Source organism: Hemicordylus capensis, chromosome 13 (assembly GCF_027244095.1).
Source record: "Hemicordylus capensis ecotype Gifberg chromosome 13, rHemCap1.1.pri, whole genome shotgun sequence".
Classification (NCBI taxonomy): Eukaryota; Metazoa; Chordata; class Lepidosauria; order Squamata; family Cordylidae; genus Hemicordylus; species Hemicordylus capensis.
Window position 1 is genome coordinate 2,271,651 of NC_069669.1, and position 19,185 is coordinate 2,290,835.

Here is a 19,185-nt window from a genome sequence, read left to right on the forward strand (position 1 = left end):
CTCAAGTTTTGTTTCATTTTATATCCTGAACATATACGCCTATCCAGCGCTCACGAGGCTACGCAGCCAAAGGTGTTGAGTAAGGAGAGCAGGGTAACAAGAATTTATATGGTGGCAGTGAGGGAAAGTAAAAAGCTGAATGAATTCCTAGAAACTGGAGACTAAATTGCCATAGAACAATATAAAAATAAATCACCTCCCTGGAATTGAGAGGGGTGTCAGGGAGGGACCCTGGCAGTGGGCACCAACAGCAACTGAGCAGTTTTATTTATTTTTACATTTTATATCCCGCTCTTCCTCCAAGGAGCCCAGAGTGGTGTACTCCATACTTAAGTTTCTCCTCACAACAACCCTGAGAAGTAGGTTAGGCTGAGGGAGAAGTGACTGGCCCAGAGACACCCTGTAAGTCTCATGGCTGAAGGGGGATTTGAACTCGGGTCTCCCCGGTCCTAGTCCAGCACTCTCACCACTATAGCATGCTGGCTTTCATATAGCTGGTCCTTCCTGAAGGATTAGCTGGGGCCCATCCAGAGTATATGCCAGTTCCTGTTTCTACCTCCTCAGTGATGGGAGGCCTAGGGCACGTTGACTCCCCTGGGTCCCAATTTGGAACGTGGGGTGGGGTCCTCCCTCCAAGGAAGTCTTGTCTGGGCACAAGCCGGTTCTTACGTCTTGAGTTCTGCTCCATGTGGAAAAAACCAACAGCAGCACATTCATTGCGATTGTTCATTTTATTTTATTTTATTTTATTTTATTTTATTTTATTTTATTTTATTTTATTTTATTTTATTACATTTGTGTACCGCTCAAAACTTGTGTCTCTGATGCCTTTCTCAGGTGTTGTTTTCTCTGTTGGGGAACTGTGGAAGATAACCCGCCGGCACATCCTGACCAGCTTGAGGGATTTTGGAATGGGCAAAAAAGAGATTGAGGAGACCATCCTAGAGGAGCTGCATTTCCTCATGGAGATGATCAAGACCTTCAAAGGTGAATGCGCTCCTTCCGCTTTTCGATCTCTGTTTTGATTTATGCCAATGTCATCCATCTGACAAGGAGCTCAGGATGTTGGATCTCGTTTCCCCCCAATCCCATTTAATTCTTACCAATAATGCTGCTTTCAGCAGTAGTCTGAGAAATATTGACTGGACCAAGGTCACTCAGCCAGCTTCAGGACTGGGTGGGGATTCAAACCTGGGACTTGGCACTCCTAGTCAGAGAGTACACCATACCGTCTCTCTCTCTCTCGTATGTCAGTCTACAGAGGAGAGCTGGTCTTGTGGTAGCAAGGGTGTATTGTCCCCTTTGCTAAGTAGGGTCTGCCCTGGTTTGCATTTGAATGGGAGACTACTTGTGAGCACTGTAAGAAATTCCCCTTAAGGAGTGGAGAAAAGCGCCTACATGTTTGCTTGGATGCAGAAGGTCCCAGGTTCCTTCCCTGGCAGCATCTCCAAGATAGGACTGAGAGAGACGCCTACTTGCAACCTTGGAGAAGACACTGCCAGTCTGTGTAGACAATGTTGAGCTTGATGGACCAAGGGTCTGACTCGGTAGAAAGCAGCTTCCTACGTCCCTATGTACTTCCAAATGTCACTGAAGGGCTTGAATGACTGGAAGTGGAGGGAGCCTACTCCCGTTATATTTTGTGCTGTTCCTCTTAGTGACTAGGGCAGTTCACACAATTGACATTAGGGGAGGAGATGCCTCCGGCTCTAATTCAGGAATTGGGTGCGCTCCTGACATTGGATTGTGTGTGAGAGGAAAACAAGGGAGCTTGATCATGAGCAAAGCCCCAGCTGGGTAGGACGGCTTTCCTGTCTCACTCATGCAGAAGCTGGAATCTGGGCCGCACCCATCCGACCCAGCTAGGGTTTGACCAACGATCACGCTCACCACTTCCGACTTTGCTGTTATCTGACTCATGCTCAGAAATCAGGAGCTCATCCGGCTCCCAAATGTGGGTAGGAGGCTTCTCTACCCTAATGCCGATCATGTGAACTTCCCTACCGTTTTTAGGCTATTGGTAGAGGAACCGTGATTTGGCTCAAATTTTTTGGGGGGGGAGAGTCATGGGGTGAGCCCTGCAGATCTCACTGAGACCCCGTTTTTCCTCCCATAACTGGACCAATCCATATTCCTTGTCTTTCCTTTCTTTTTAAAGGTGCACCCTTTGCCTTAAAAACAGTGGCCACTGCCCCAACAAACATCACCTTCACCATATTGTTTGGGAGCAGGTTTGACTATGCCGATCCCATTTTTGTCACTCTGCTGAAACTTATAAATGATGTCATGACCCTCCTGGGATCTCCATTCTTGCAAGTAAGTCGCCCCTTCTGCATTTCCCATTGCAAACGACAGCCACCCCCCTGCGTGTGTTTGCTCGGGCAAATTCTCTAGGGCAAAATCAATTTGGCCCCATGCATGACGATGCCGTACTTCTGTGTAGACCTGGCATTTGCTTTTATGCCAAAATAACATGGCTGAACCGGTGGAGGGAAAAGAAGGCACCTGGAGTAGCACCTGGAGTAGCATCAGCAACTGCGTAAGGCTGGCCTTGGCTTTTGGTGGGAAGCTGGAGCCATCCTTAATGGAACTGGAAATATAATTTGACTCATGTTCCCTTTGAAGCCAAGGCAAGAGTAGGCTGCAGCCTTCCCTGCCTGTTGTGTGCGAGTGTGGTCCCTCCTTTCCCGCCAACCCATCTACAAATGCAAGTTTGCTCTGGAAGTCTGAGCAACCCTCCCACGCAGATCCAATTGCACGCTCCGAGCTGACATTTAAATTAAACCCAAATGTTGCAGAATGAAATACTTATAGGCTTTCTGAGCCAAATGTCTTTGGCTTTCCCTGCTCGTGCCACAAAGTTCCACCCACGTAGATCTGCTCTTGGAGATCTGGAAACGGAAGATCTTGCCTGGTTTCCTCAGTGGTTCCCCCAGATCTTCTATAGCATCATCCCAGCTTCTCTCCCCCAGATGATACTGATGTGCTAAAGATCATTAGGAAAGGGACTGAAAGTAAAGCTGCCATCCTAATGCCTTGATGCAAATTGTGATGTGGTCACCTGCAGAATACTGTGTACAGTTTTGGCCACTCTGTCTCTGAAAGGATATCATATAAGGTGCAGAAAATGGCAACCAAAATTATCAGAGGTTGGAGCACTTTTCCTACAAGGAAAAGTTTGGAACTTTTTGGTTTAGGCAAAAGATTACTAGCCGAGAGAAACTCCTGCCTGCAACCTTGGAGAAGCTGCTGCCTGTCTATGTAGACAATACTGAGCTAGATGGAACTATGGTCTGGCTCGGTAGAAGGCAGCTTCCTATGTTCCTCTTGCAGATCTGTCAGATTCTACCAGCATAGGACCTCATCTGTTGTTTATTTAAACAATACACCGTTCTGTATACCAGGAATTCCCAAACCTGGTTCTCTAGATATGGCTGGACTACAGGTCCCATGGTCTTTATTTTCTCCCAACCTCCTAAACCAGGATTTGAAATTGGGAGGAAATGTTGGGCAGAAGGCTTGGGAACTGGACTTTGTCGGGTTCGTATGACACACCCACCATGAGTGTGTGCTTGCCAGGATCCTCCCGTTCCTCTACCTTACTTTCTGGTGGATTATGTGAAGCACCCCCCCACCCCCCTCAGCCTGGTTCCATTTATTCTGCCTCTTTAATCCGTTGCATGTCTAGACCAGGACAGTGTTCGTTGGAAGATGGTAGGATTGTTTTCAGGTCTGTTATTTGCTCCCATTTTAATTTATTACTGTCATCTTCCAGAGTGGAATTAGTGACTTGGCTGAATATTAAAAAGACAACTGTTTGTTGTGCCAGGAAGAGTGATCCGGCTGCGTTAGCGGCTTGTAATTGATTTATAATTTGTGTGGTACTTAAAAATGATGATCTAACCACTTTTTCAAGGAAGTCTCTCCATTCCTGATATGTTAGAGGGATGGTTTATCTGTTTGCTTTGTTTTATTGCTCCCTTTTAAAAAGGCAATTTCATTGGTTTCAGCACCTTACCCAACTCTTTCCCCTTAATTGTGTTTTTTAATTCATGTTTATGGTCTGTGTCTAGACAAGTCTGATGGCCTCCATTCATTACCCAGGAGATTCCTCTTTTTAAAAAAGAGAGATTATTTCTGCACAGGAAACTACAGTTCTCCTCCCAAAATGATCAAATTCTAATGGTTTCTTGAGACTCTCTTGAATGACTTCTCTGTTTAAACAGGTCAAACACAAAGTTCTGTTGCACAAGGCCCAATGAAGTGGCCAAAAGGCGTTGACCAGTGGGTCATTCTTGTGTGTAAACCCTATAGAAATGACAAGAGGGCTCCATCCTCTGGAAGTTCCCTTGAGTAATTTCCACCAAAATGGGCAAAGGATGCAATTCATGAGGAAGTTCTCCCTAGTGGCTGACATTCAGACTAAATTACTCCCAAGCAGTCCTATTGAAATTATCATATTTCCAAAAACCTAATTGAAATTACTTGAAATTACTAATTGAAATTAGTATCGGATCTGATACTAGTTTTCCCCCCCAATTTTTTGGATGTTGGAATTGGGGGGGCGGGTGTCATCTTAATTTCAGAGTTCTCTTCCTCTTGGGTCAATACAGGTATTGTATTTATTCCTGCTGCTCTGTGTTTTGTGTATTGTTTTATATAGGTTTTTAAGTTTTTAAATAGAGATTATTTTTATATTTATATTAATAGGTGGTTATTATATTAATTACCTTCTCTGTGGCTGCTCCTGGGCTCTGGAATGCGTTCCCTATAGCCGTTCGTGATTAAACATCTTTGCCTGCCTTTAAAAGACATTTGCCTTAAATGTAAAGTGCTGTTGAGTCGGTGTCGACTCCTGACACCCACAGAGCCCTGTGGTTGTCTTTGGCAGAATACAGGAGGGGTTGACCATGGCCATCTCCCGCGCAGTATGAGATGATGCCTTTCAGCATCTTCCTGTATCGCTGCTACGCGATATAGGTGTTTCCCATAGTCTGGGAAACATACCAGCAGGGATTCGAACTGGCAGCCTCTGGCTTGCTAGGCAAGTCCTTTCCCCACTGTGCCATTAGGTGGTTAAAAAAGCCATTGAGACATATCTTTTTAGCCTGGCTTTTAGTGATCTGTGAATGTTTTTAATTGTTTTTAATTGTTGTTTTAATGGTTGTTTTGTTTTGCCTTTATTGTATTTGCTTTTGTGAACTGCGTAGAGCCTTTGAAGTCAGGCGGTATATAAAATAGATAGATAGATAGATAGATAGATAGATAGACAGATAGATAGATAGATAGATAGATAGATGTACTTTCAGTATTTTAATTATGTATTGTTTTAACTATGTTGTAAGTTTGAGATGGTTTTAATGAAAAGTGGGATATAAATTGAACCTGTATTTTTAGGGGGGCATCTTAAATTCGGAGTGATCTTCTGTTTGGGTAAATGCAGTAGGTAGTCCTTTAGAGAAACTCCTGGGTAGTACTGTTGGGTAGCTTAATCTGCATGTTGGCCAATGGCTGCTCTTGCCCAACTCTCATTCATTTCAATAGAGCATGTGTGCAAAGTTGCTGACGGATTGTGCCCTTTGGCTTCACCATATAATTACTACCACATCTTTCTTGGTGGTGAATGGAATTTGATTTTAATTTACAATACTTGCTTTTGTTTTGTTTCTCTTCTTCTAGTTATTCAATGTCTACCCATTCCTAGGATTCCTCTTCAAACCCCACAAGATGATCTTGAGAAAATGTGAAGAGGCCTGCGAGATTCTGAGGAAATACATCCAAGAAAGCAAGAAAAGTATCAACGAGAACAACTTACGGCACTACATTGACACAATGGTGCTCAAACAACAGGAAGAGGTACATGCCCCTTCACCGTTCTGGAGTTGGGGTTTTGGGTGTGCCCCAGGAAGTAATTTGAGGAAAATAAACGTCACTCTGAACAATAGAGGAGCGCTGGTCTTGTGGTATCAAGCATGAATTGCCCCTTTTGCCAAGCAGGCTCTGCCCTGGTTTGCATTTGAATGGGAGACTACATGTGTGAGCACTGTAAGATATTCTCAGGGGATGGGGCTGCTCCAGGAAGAGCACCTGCATGTTTGCATGCAGAAGGCTCCAAGTTCCCTCCCTGGCAGCATCCCCAGATAAGGCTGAGAGAGATTCCTGCCTGCAACCTGGGAGAAGCCGCTGCCAGTCTATGCAGACAATTCTGAGCTAGATGGACCAATGGTTTGACTCAGTATAAGGCAGCTTCCTATGTTTCTGTGTTCCACTATACCCTTTCTGGATTAGCAATATAAAGAGAAAGTGAAAGAACTGGTAGGCAAGCCCAAGGTATTAATGTGGTAATTCTCAGAAACGCCACATGTCAGGGCATGCTAGTGGGCCAAAAGAGAACAGCTAGCCTGCCATAAGAAAAGATTTGCCACTGGAATATTGATGGCCACAGAACTGAACAGGTCGCTTGTTCCACATACCTGGGGGTGGCCCTTCATGCCTCTGGCACAAGAAAGGCCCATTGAAAAGTGAGATATACCTACATTAATAGGCAGTGTTCACACCATCTTTTCGTATCCTAAGGAAACAGACAATGGCAAGGTCATATTCCATGACGCAAACATACTGGCCACAGTTCTGGACCTCGTCATGGCTGGGACGGAGACCACCGCCACTACACTGCAGTGGGCCATTCTGTTGATGATGAAATACCCTGAGATTCAACGTAAGCCATCTTGGTTTTTTCTTTTACTTTTAAAAGTTTGGCATCCCAGTGTTTTGGATTGTTATTACTGTATTCACCTGAATCCAAGAATAGGTTTTTGATTTTAGAAATTGAGGGGTTGTCTTAAATTCAGAGTGCTGTTCCTTTGGGGGAAATACAAGTGTAACCTGTATTTAAGCTCTGTTTTTAAGGGAGATCTTAAATTCAGGGTCGTCTTCTACTTGCGTAAATACGGGTAATATATCATCAGTTGTCCTGATGGGCTGGATGGCAAGAAAGCCTCGGTAGCAGGCCACATGCCTAGGGGTCTGTTTTAGCAAAAGCTGCTCTGTCTGACAGGGATGGTGGACAGGTTTGTGTCTCCCAAGCTTCCCTCCCACAAGTGTGATGTTTTACCTGAGCTTTTGTTGTCATCGTCATCATCTGTGAACTCCCATTGCAGAAAAGGTCCAAGAAGAAATCAAGAGAGTCCTCGGATCAGAACGGCCGCCCACCTTTGAAGACAAGAAATGGATGCCCTTTGCCAATGCGGTGGTCCACGAAGTGCAGAGGTTCAGCACCATCCTGCAACACTTGCCGCGCTGCACTTCCGTTGACACGTGCTTCCGCAGTTACTTCATCCCCAAGGTATGAGACATGTTCTGATGGAGCCTCATAGTGCCTGGCACGTGCAGGTGCATTGGATACTTCTGGTAAAGGGGACAACGGGGCGGCAGGGAGGTATGCTGCCACCGCGATGGACTTTTAAAGAACGGAGTGCTGGTGGGGGGAAAGCAGAGGGAAGGGTAAGTGCACCCTCCCCTCCCCTTAAAGATGCACCCCCCTCCTTAGAACCGGCAGAACTGGCCGCTGTTCGGACCGGTTTGGAGTCCCATAAAGGGCCTCCGGACCAGTTCCATGCACATCCCTAGTATCTAGAAGTGTCAAGGGGAATAACAAAAACTTCTTCAGAAGCAGAAAACCTGCCAGAGAGGCAGTTGGACCCTTAGATGACCCTTACTCCATACATAATTTTATACACCTTTATCATGTCTCCCCATAGCATCTGGGACTTTTTAGTTTGGAAAAGACGTGACTATGGGGAAACATGATAAAGGTGTATAAAATTATGTATGGAGTAGAGAGAGTGGACAGATATAAATTTTTCTCCTTCTCTCACAACACTAGTACCAGGGATCATCCTATGAAACTGAAGACTGGGAAATTTAGGACCTACAGAAGGAAGTAAAGATGAGCCCGAAGTGTTTTGGTGCCTCTTTGGGGAGGTGCCGAAACACCTCGACTCCCTGGCGCCCAAACATTTGAGTGCAGGGCAATGTGTTCCCTTAATAGGAGGCCCTGCATGCGCCAATGCCATTTACGTGCCAACGCCACACGAGGGATGCTTGGGGACGCATCCCATTGCCATTGCCATGGCAAGGGGCAAGTGGCACAAGCTGCCCCTTGGACAGAGGTATTTCCTTTGAAACAGCGCCATGACATGCCGGTGGGGGCTTGGAGGAAGGGCAGGTAGGACCTGCCCACCTCCTCTTAAGGGAACCTCTCGCCGCCTGTCATGGGCATCGTGGAAGACTCCGAGGAGGAGTTGGAGGTAGAGACAGAGCTGACAGCAGAGGAGGGTGGGCAAGGACCAGAGGTTGCAAAAGAGAGTGGGTCTGACGCACAGAGAGTCAAAGATGAGTTAGAGCCGGGTGAGGCAGCTCTTATGGAGGAGGCGCAACCAGTCTCAGCTATGGAGAGGTGCCGATCCAAGAGACAGCAAGAGCTAAGAAGCCGCAAGTATAGAATAATAGGCAGAGCTGCTGACTCAGCAACTCTTAATTAACAGCACCGGGGGCTCAGCCTATTTAAGACGCCTGTAACATAGATACCCTGCTGATAGCAACAATAGTTATCTGCGAGCTAATCGGCTGTGTTCCTGTTTTGCCTTGACCATGTTTGGACCATGGACTGTGTTGACCTTGCCTGTGGATTTTGCTTTGGACTCTGTTGGATTTATTGGACTGACTTGGACTGGACTTGGTTTGGATAATTTATTCCTGTTGAATATTGCTGTTCTGCTTCTGCCTCTGTTGCGCTTAGTCTGGCTAGCCTGACAGATTTACGACACCACCCTTGGATGTGCACAGTAGCAATGTTTTTCACACAGCACATAATTAATCTAAGAATCCTCTGCCATGGGAAGTGGTGATGGACACTAGTTTGGGTGGCTTTAAAATGGGCTTAGACGAATTCATGGAGGACAGGTATATTGAGGATCACTAGTTTGAAGGCTACAGGCCACCTCCAGCCTCCGAGGCAAGACATCTCTGAATCCCATTTGCAGGGGAGCAACAGCAAGAGAGAGGGCATGCCTTTACCTCTTGCTCTGGTTTTCTGAGAGGCATCTGGTGGGCCACTGTGTGAAAACAGGATGCTGGACTAGATGGGCCTCCTCCTGCAAGGCTGTTCTTATGTACTGAGCTAGATGGAACAATGATTTGTATAAGGCAGCTTCCTGTGTCCCAATGGTACTTACAGCTGAGGAAAAGTTGGAAAAAGGAGACCTGAATAAGAGTTCTGTATTCACAACAGGCCTTTTGAAGAGTCTGTATCTTGCTCCTTGAGCTTCTTCTCAATTTCTTTGAGTACCAGGAAAGAACTGGGGATACAGTTAATGTTTAGTCCAAAAGTTGTTAGGAACATGCAAACCTGCCTTGTAGGGGATTTTACTGCTAGTCCACCTAGCCCTCATGAACACTCATCTGGAAACCATTGTGGGTGGAAAGCACAGGAATTTTGGGGGAAGGTGTCAGATTTTGAGCAGAAATACTTTCAGTGTTGCTGTTGTGTTCAAAATCTCAGCCTCTGAAGGTTGCTTTCCCTTTTCCTTTTAATTAAAATTTGTGGATTCCTTTATTGACTTGTCCTACTTGATGATGTAAACTTGGGACCAGGATACCTAAAGGACCATTTCCTCCTCCCATATGAGTCTGCAGCCCACTCAGATTGCTGGGTGGGACCCTGCATTGTGTCTCACCCCTTTCAGAATCACAATTGGTGAGAACACAAGAGAGGGCATCCTCCATTGGTGTGCTGAGGCTGTGGAACTCCTTACCTCAAGAGATTCATCTGGGATCCTCCTTAATAGTGTTTGGACACCAAATGAAAATGTCTCTGTTCCGGCAAGGTTTTCATCTGGCTGGCCTGTGAATTGTTATCCCCTTGGCTTGAATGAATGAATGAATGAACAAATATATATATATTTGTTAGTTTTCAATGTTGCCTTGTGTTTTCCTGCTCTAGTATTACAGTATATGATCGTCCTAACATTTTTTTAATGTTAACTGTCTTGAGCATCTCGGAAATGACACAGGAAGGAATACAGTTAAAATAAAGTATGTTTGTATCTCAGGGAACAATGGTGATCCCTTCACTCACTTCAGTGCTGTTTGACAAAACTCAGTGGGAGACTCCTGACCAGTTTAACCCCAACCACTTTCTGGATGCAAAGGGGAACTTTGTGAAGAAAGACGCCTTCATACCCTTCTCTACAGGTAACCTGCATTCTTTCAAAGAATACGATAAGCAGTTTTCGGGGGGAATCCCTGTCTTGCAGAACTGAGGTCAATTTATGTATCAGACAGTTTGATACAGCTGCTGCTAGGGAAAGATCAGGCTCCTGATAGCGAGGCCATATGTGGACATCATGTAGGTATCCTGTTACATGTGGGGGACCCACGGTGTGAGATGAGGGCCTTGTGGCAGGACTTCACGGTGGATGGTCAACAGGCTTGTGGCCTCTACATCTGAGGCCTGATCTGGGGGAAGCAGATGTCTGTTATTAGCAGGGCCTTCTCAGTGGTGGCCCCACTATTGTGGGATTTCTTCCCTTTGTAGGCCCTTGGGACTCTTTCTCCACCAGGCTAAGACTTGGCTTTTCACAAAGTTCTTGGGCCCAGTTGACTTTTTTGTATGCTTTGATGTTGTTTCTGCTGGTCCTGGGTGTCTGAATTTTTAGCAAGTATTGTTTTACTGCTGCTGTTTTGCTTCGCTGATGAAACATGACACTTTCATTGTGCCATTTGTCTTCTCGATGTGAGCTGTTTGTGTTACGTACGCAAAAGAAGCCCCAGATATTTCTATAAAACAAAATAGCTATGAAAGTCAGCCAGGAGCTTTCTCAGACGGGTGACGTTACTGTGGCAGGAAGTGCCTAAAGTTAAGCCGTTCTGAGTACCAAAAAGTGCTACTTTTGTAGGATGCAAATAATGCACAGTAACAGCAAATCGTCGAGAAAAAAGTGGAATCGTGCCATTGGCTGTATGAACAGCACCTTCTCTCGCTAGCCTGACATCACAGTAAATGGTTCCCTCCTCTGAACTACCCCCCAGCCTAAGTGTAGCAAAGCTGCCTTCAGTTGCCGTTTGGAAAAGCTCCTGGAGAGCAGGGAGGTGGTTTGGCTGGGCTGAAGTGGCAGGGTTTTGGACAGGCCACCCACTTGGACAGCCTTCGGTGCTCCCTGGCTCTGCCCTTCTTGGATTAGCAGGGCCCTAATTCAAGGGTGGAGTCCACATTTGCCCGCAGAAGGTTCTGGTCCCTATCTTTGGAACGGCCAGCTGTGAAAATCAGGTGGCGGAAGACAAGCCAAAGAGCTTTGCCAGTCGAGGGAGACTAAGCTAGAAGTAGAGGTGACTTCGTATCAGTCAGCTTCCTTTGTCAATGTTATTTTATTTATTATTTATTTATTTTATTTTTAAATCGCATTTGTACTCCGTCTCAAACTTTTGTCTCTGGGCAGTTCACAATAGGATAAAACAAGTTAAAGTATATACAAAGACTTAAAACAATTTAACAGTTTGAAAATCACCTACAAATTAAAACCTTACAATTTGGGGAGGGGGCCAGGACTTTCAGGCCCTTCGCCTTCTGAATGGGAGCCCTGGTCTCTGTTCAAAGCCAGGGCCATGACAGTGTTCCCCTCTCAGCTCATGGTTCATTGGGTATGTATGTATGTATGTATGTATGTATGTCCTGCTCTTCCTCCAAGGAGAGAAGCCTGTGAGTAGGTTAGGCTGAGAGAGAGGTGATTGGCTCAGAGTCAGCCACTGAGTTTCGTGGCTGAACAGAGATTTGGACTCCGGTCTCCCTGGCGCTAGTCCAGCACTCTAACCACTACACCACGCTGTCGCTCCGTTTGGAGCGTATACACGCAAATAGCTAAGCAGTACAACCGCGGCCTTTTCGTCTTCTGCTTCTATTCCCCAACACATTTTTAACACAAGTTCTGCACTTGTGGGTGTTGCAGGCCGCAGGAGCTGCCCCGGAGAAAGCCTGGCCAGGATGGAGCTCTTCCTCTTCTTCGTAGGGCTCCTCCAGAGGTATACCTTCCACCTCCCTCCTGGAATGACCAGGTCGGACCTTGACCTCACCGCCGAGGTTGGCTTCACTCTGCGGCCCAAGGCTTTCTCGACCTGTGCCGTGCCCTGCGAATAGAATGGCAGATCTAGGTGCCTTTCTGTTGGCTTGTTTGCACCAGCAGATTTTCTGGAATCGTTATCTGGAAGCGTGGAGCCCCTTTCTGACTTCAGCATGGAATACCAGAGGTGCCTCAGCAACACGTCCCATTGGGCATGGGGCTTTCTCCCGCTTACATTTTTTCCCCTGGGATTTGCAAAGACGAAGGCTATTGTCATTCAGCGTTTAAAGGACATTGAGTACCAATGCCTAGTTGACCTTGGAAATAAATGTTGTTCCCCTTTATACCTTGGCATTTCTCTTCCAGCTGGGAAACAGGCTGCTAGACATCTAACCACTCTTCACTTTGTTAAATTTAGGTCAGCCTTTGCTAGGGCTAGACTGAATGTACTTCCTTCGGCTTTGCTTCAAAGGAAAGAACCCCCTGTTTCGGAATTCATTCCATTTCATATGGAATGACGAACTTGGCTCAGCTGAGATGATAACCCACTGTGCCTATTCTGTCTATTTTCCCTTCCTGTCCTGTATACCTAGGACACCTACACTGTGCCACCCCTATCTGTCTCTTTCACTTGACCTCCCTTCAGATCCCTACTCAGACCTACTTCTTCTGCAGAACCTTTGGCTTAACTTCTAGGCCTAAATTTCACCGAAGCATCCAACTCTGTGGCTGGACTAGGGGTGTGCATGAAACGCACTTTATGTTCCATTCCAAGCGCAGAACGGAACACAAAATGTGCAAAACATTCTGTTGGAACAACCGGTCAAGCGAGTAGTTCTGACAGAATGACCCCGTTTCATCAGAACATCCAGACCCATTCCGAGCATCATTTTGCAATCCAAAATGGCGCTCTTCTGGCCTCTGCGCATGCACGGTGGCCGTTTGCGTGGTGGTGCTGACCACACAAATGGCCACCGCAAGTGGACTTCTGCACATGCACAAGCACCATTTGGATTCCAAAACGATGCTTGGAACAGGTCTGGATGTTCTGCCTCAGAACAGGTCATTCCATTCCAAGCTCAGAACAGGCCTCCTTTTTAAAGGGAGTTCTGTTCCGAGCTTGGAACACTTGGAACGGCCTGTTTTGAGGTGGAACATTCGGAACACAGAACATTCTGCACATCCCTAGCCTGGGCTGTACCACTTCAGACAGCAGGTGGAAGCTCACCTCACTGACTGCTCCTCCAGGAGAGAAAAAAGTTGTGCACCCCATCTTTTCATCAAACCCTAGCATCTGTAATTGCTGGGAGAAACCTTGAGTTGGCCATCCAATTGATTTCCCTGCACCTTTGGTAACCAAGTTTACCTGCTCCTTTCTCCCTTCCCCTGCTAGGTAACCTGCTTGTATGAGAGTTCGCTTTGCTTGCCAGGACCTTATGACTATTGTACCCCTTGAGATCGATTTCCTTAAGTAGATTCATAGAAGACAATCCTTGTTTGATTGCTTGGGTCTCCTCTCACATCCACGGGCTGAACCTATGTTAAGGGTCTAAGTAACAAGAGAGAGTATATGAAATCCATGGAGACTAGGACATTGATGCAACAGTACACTGGTTGAGTGGGCTACTGGTACATAGGCACACTGGTCCACATTCTCCTGTACATTGCTTGGACGGAAAAACCCCTTTGGCACGTAACACAGCCTATGCTCAGTTCTTTGCACCCAAGGAAGCTTTATGTTTTGTTGTCAAGGATAGAAATGGCTTAAGCAAGACATTATAAAATATTATCCTCACCCTTGAAAAAGAGCGGTTGCTTGAAATGCATCAAACATGAACATCCATATGCATTTTACAATTTAAAAAACCTTTTCAGCACCTTTGGCTACTCTTCCTTTTCCGCGTTGAAGAAAGCTCCAAAATCCCAAGCCAAGAATCCAGAAGGTGGGAGATCTAAAGTCAGATCTTTTGAGCTGCTCGTTTCCTAATCCCACACTTCGGTTGCCATCTGCTGTCCAAGCTGTTTCTTGGCGGAATTTCTGGCAACATTTTCTTATTAGTTCTAGAGACGTCTCAGACGTGGCTACATTGATCTGTGTTCCAAGAAACGTGAGGGAGATAGTGTGGCCCCCTAAAGGCTGACACATTTATTTCAGCATGAGCTTTCTGGACTAGAAGCCACTTTGTCAAATGCATGAAATGTTTTCCTTAATTAATACATAACTGTTTACCGTTATTTTCTCTGTATCCATGTCCATCCGTCCGTCCACCCCCATCCATCAATCAATCGACCAGCCAACAGCCAGGCCATGTGTCCCATGAAGCAGGCTCCAGTTTCAAGAGCTGTTCTTGTCTGGCATTTTCTCTCTGCTTCCACCGTGTGCATCTTTTAGGTTACAGCTGACAGTTTCCCAATCTTTAAATCTCTGCTTCCACCCACTGGCCAGTTCATGCAATAGGAGCAAATTTCTCCCATACTGTCCACGTTAAGAGCAGATTCAAAGGCTTCACGTGGCAGGAATGTAGCACTGCAGAACATAAGGACAGCCCTGCTGGATCAGGCCCAAGGCCCATCTAATCCAGCATCCTGATTCACACAGTGGCCCACCAGATGCCTCTGAGAAGCCCACAGCCCTCTCTCCTGCTGTTGCTCCCCTGCAACTGGCATTGAGAGGCTTCTTGTCTCCAAAGCTAAGTAGCCATCAATAGACTTGCCCTCCATGAATTTGTCTAAGCCCCTTTTAAAGCCACCCAAGCTGGTGGCTGTCACTACATCCGTGGCAGATAATTCAATAGATGAATCATGTGCTGGGTGGAAAAGTACTTCCTTTTGTTGTGTGTGTAGGTAGGGAGGGGGGGAGAGAGAGAGAGAGAGAGAGAGATGTATTGAAAAGATTTCTAGGCTGCACTTGTCTACCAGGGTGACATACAATAAATACAATGACATCACACAATGAAACAAATGATACAATCAGAGCAAATTGCTAAAAGCTCAGTTTAAAACCCAGTAAACTCTTCAATCTCATTCTGGAATGCCCGGCCAAGTAAAAATGCTTTTATACAGGTGAGCCTCCCTGGGGAAGGTATTCTGAAGTCTGAGTATCTCTACAGAGGGAGCCCTCACCTTGTTCTGGCCTACTGAACCTCAGATGGCAGTGCGACCCAGATGAATCTCTTGATGTCCAGGCAGATTCATGTGGTAGTAGAAACACACACATACACACAGAGGTAACTTTCCTTGTGAAGAAACAATTTCAGGTGGCCCTCGATATTTGCGGGGGTTCCGTTCTCACCTATGGGCACGAATATGGAGACCATAAATAATGAAAACTTGAGTCAATGGGAATAGAGGGGTTAGGCAAAAAGTAAAGGGGCAGAAATAAGAGAAGAAAAGGACAGTAGCTTATTCTCCTGGTCTAAAGCAATGCCCCCCAAGCCCCAAAATGGTCAAATATTCACCCCAAACAACAACAATAATAAAGAGAGCCACAAAATGGCTCTCTGCTGGGAAACAGTGGCTGAAAATGACATTTGAAGTCGTTTCCCGCCACTCAAAACTGCAGATAGGCGAATTTTGATTCCTGCAGATCGGTGCCATACATGCCTATTTTTCTACCCACGGATAATGAAACGGGATCTCTAAGACCCAATCGTGGTTGTACAAAACCATGGATTTGGAGCCCACAGATAATGAGGGCCACCTGTACCTTATTATTTTGTCAGAATTTCCATGATGCCATACCAGAACTCTAAGCTTAGTGAACCGCTTTGGGGGCTGGGTAATGACTTCACAGACACTGCCCAATTAGTACTGTCCACAGCCTGCTTTGGCTATAAGTGTTCAGAACCTGTTTTTTCCAGAGCTGGAGTCAGAAAAGTATGTTTATATTGAACATGGCGAGGATGGAAGCATTTACTCTGCCATGTGTTATCCTGGAGCTCTTTACCTGTTGATTTCTGTTGACTTACACCCTTGACTGTTTCAAAGCTACGAGGACTCTCAGGAATGAACATAGATTCCTACTCCCTCTTCAGCAGAATTTATATGTGAAAAATCTGCCTGACGCTTTATAAGACTGAAAGACAAACTTCCTTAAATGCATCTTCTCAATCATCTGGTACGGGGGCAACTCTAGAACCACCAGTGTGGGGGAGCAAAGGGGGTGAGAAAAAAACATTATTAGGGGAATGTGGATTTTGCTATACGTTACAGGCTTATAGAGGGAAGATAATTAATACTTTTTGTTTACCTTATTAATGAAGCTTGTCTGATGTTTTCATTCAGAAAATGGACCAGATTCCTCTTAGAAAATAATCTTCTTGGATTATTAGTCCAAACCTTCCAGTCTGTTTTCCAGGTTAGTCTTCTCTTCTTTCCTGAGACCATGTGGCAGGAAAGACTGGGGTGGGGAGAGAGGTCCATTCCAGGCCAGCTGCAATCTGCTGAGGAGATGCCCCTGCACCCCTTTCCTGCCAGAAAGGAAGTGAAGGGCTTGGCCTGGCTCCTGGGAGGCTGGAGGAGTCTCCTCCCTACCTGGCTGTGCTGGCTTCTGCTGCCTATTCTCACAGAGGAGTTAGTGAGCGAGATTTCTTGAAGCAATGGAGCCCGTTGAAAATAATTAATTCAGGCTATAGGACTATCATCTACTAGCAACAGGGGAAGCTGCTTTCTACTGAGTCAAGCCCTTGGTCCATCTAGCTCAGTATTGTCTGCACAGACTGGCAGCGGCTCCTCCAAGGTTGCAGGCAGGAGTCTCTCTCAGTCCTATCTTGGAGATGCTTCCAAGGGAGGGAAGTCAGAACCTTTTGCATGCAAAGTAGATGCTCTTCCACTGAACTATGGCCCCATCCCCTAAAAGGAATATCTTACAGTGCTCATTGTATTGTCTGACATTTGTCTGTAAAGTTCCAGTCTTGTGGATGAGGGAGCGAAAGGGGGCATGGGAAATATTGGGGGGAAGAGCCCCCACTGCCCCTTGGAGTAATCCCTGATGTGCTATCGGGCTCTTGTCATCAGTCCACACTGATACCCTTGTGGATACTTGTGGGAACTGTAATGCGCATGCATGACGCTGCGCAACAAGGCAGAGCTGCCCGGCCTTGTTGCGCTTCCCTCTGATTTCCTTCTCCCCTATCAGGTTGTGCAGCAGGTGTGGGTGTGTGCAATCGTGCCCTTTAGCCGCAAACCATTGTGAGGAGAAGGGGTATTAATATGGCTGGCAGTCATGTCAAAAACCTGGCAGGAGAGACAAATATCAACTCAGCAGCTTTGCAGTCATCAGGCGCATGATGCAGAGAGGAGGAGGATTTGCTGCAAAGCCAGCTCATTTGCAGGAGCTGGCAGGTGCCCTCTCCGTGCTCCTTCACCCTTTGCAGGAGCAGTTGCAATGTGTCATTCGCCGGAGGGATGCGTTGGCTTTGCATATTTTAATTACATTTAATTAGTTGCATTATCCTGGACCTGCAGTCATCTTCATTCTGAAGCAAATGCCCTGCCCTCTGTAGAGAAAAATGGAGACAGTCTACCAAACCTAGTTGTGTTCTCTGGACTTTCCCAACACACATTCCCCTTCCAGTTGCTGGTCATCTTGCTGGACGAGATCCACAGGTGCAAGAGATTCTTGTATAGGCTCAGCAACAACGGGGTGGATGGGGGGTGTCCTTGCTGGATTAGGTCCCTAAGGGCATTGAGCAGATGGCTGGTCAGTTTCCAGTGAAGGCAGCTCTAAAATGTATAGGGCAATAGGGCTGTTATCAGAGTGCCTTCAGCACCCCATTCAGGCTGAGTGGTGCCTTCAGCACCCCATTCACAAATGTCCCTTTCCCTTTTCAGGATCCAGCTCTGGAAAGACACATTTTGCACATTGGCAGCAGAAATGGCTGTGGACTAATTGGCTAGCACCGATGGTGTCATTTTACTCCAGTCTCCAGAGTAGTTCTGCATTATTAAACCTCCACATTCCCAACTGCACAAAATGTGTCCAGAGGCACATTAGAATACTCCCTGGAAAGAAGAGGAGGCTGTTGCTGGCAACCTTCCCTCTTCTCCACCCCCATGCCACTTTCAGAGCCTGCAGGGGCCACTTTTGAAAGGGGGACTGGGCCCCACCAGGGTTATGGGGCAAGGCAGCATTTGCTAGGGGTATGCATGAGCGGTTCAGAGGCCAGGATTCCCCTTTACAAGTATTGCCACCAAACTGCTGAACCGGTTTGATTGGACGGACCGGATTGGCCAGTCGGGTCGACCAAACTGGTTCAGCCCAGCATGGTTCAGTTTGAATTGATTCAAATTTGAACCAAATTTGATTCAAATTTGAACCAAATTTGATTCAAATTCAAATTTTGGTTCATGCACATTCCTAGCATTTGGCACCTCACCTCAGGTGCTTCAATGCCTCGGCCACCCCTGCTGCTGGCTCGACTCACAGGATAGCTATGCACAGAGCCACGGGTTCCTGGTTGTAGTCCCCTTCAACTCCTGACCCTGGGCAGGACTGATCAGCATCCCGAGCGCTGGTAACGGGAACCAAAGTATGGCGTGAGCGAGGGCCTCTCCTCTTCCTGTTTTCTGAATTAATCTCTTGTGGGACCCCTCCCTCTTCCTGCAACACCAGATGTCATCCCCGAGAGCTGCAGACAAGCCTTTGCACTCTGTTTGAGTAACCGAGCCAGGAGGCTACTGAGTTCCAAGTGCTGCAGTGGTGTGAGCCAGGGTGTTGCCATGCCAAGCCCTTTTGTAGCTCTCAGCGTCAGGCCTCGTGCTCCGAGAGCACCAGGTTAATGAGAATCCACACCAGGAGCTGCAGGGAAAACTTGGGCTGGACGCAGTCAAAGTCTCCTTCCTGCCCGCATTATCATCTAACTATTGCTTGGCCAAATGGATGAGTCGCATCTCCTTTGGCAACACTGCTGCGTGGGAGGTTTCTCTAGTCTCCAGCAGGCTTTGCTCTAAGTAGCTGGCACTAACCGCTGCGGAGGAAGGTAAAACTCTGTGCTGAATCACCAGTTGACACGACATCCCCACTCTCCACGCAAGCTGGCCCTTGCCCCAGAGGCTGACGGGAACTGCC

At 46.6% G+C, this 19,185-nt stretch overlaps 1 protein-coding gene across 4 annotated transcripts in view; it reads left to right on the forward strand.

Moving 5' to 3' along the window:
* LOC128336452 (cytochrome P450 2W1-like) overlaps positions 1 to 18,062 on the forward strand; it is a 172,438-nt gene extending 154,376 nt beyond the window's left edge. For 2 of the 4 annotated variants that reach the window (XM_053276136.1, XM_053276137.1), the window contains 7 exons: positions 838 to 987; positions 2,159 to 2,316; positions 5,680 to 5,856; positions 6,577 to 6,718; positions 7,161 to 7,345; positions 10,113 to 10,254; positions 12,006 to 12,460. In XM_053276136.1, the coding sequence (XP_053132111.1) occupies positions 838 to 987; positions 2,159 to 2,316; positions 5,680 to 5,856; positions 6,577 to 6,718; positions 7,161 to 7,345; positions 10,113 to 10,254; positions 12,006 to 12,193 (1,142 nt within the window). In that variant the 3' untranslated portion in view covers positions 12,194 to 12,460. Of the gene's footprint in view, positions 1 to 837; positions 988 to 2,158; positions 2,317 to 5,679; positions 5,857 to 6,576; positions 6,719 to 7,160; positions 7,346 to 10,112; positions 10,255 to 12,005; positions 12,461 to 13,991; positions 14,352 to 16,400; positions 16,474 to 17,948 lie in introns of those variants that run through there. The other 2 variants (XR_008311975.1, XM_053276138.1) reach the window with 2 other exon arrangements.
* The last annotated feature ends 1,123 nt before the right edge of the window (positions 18,063 to 19,185 follow it).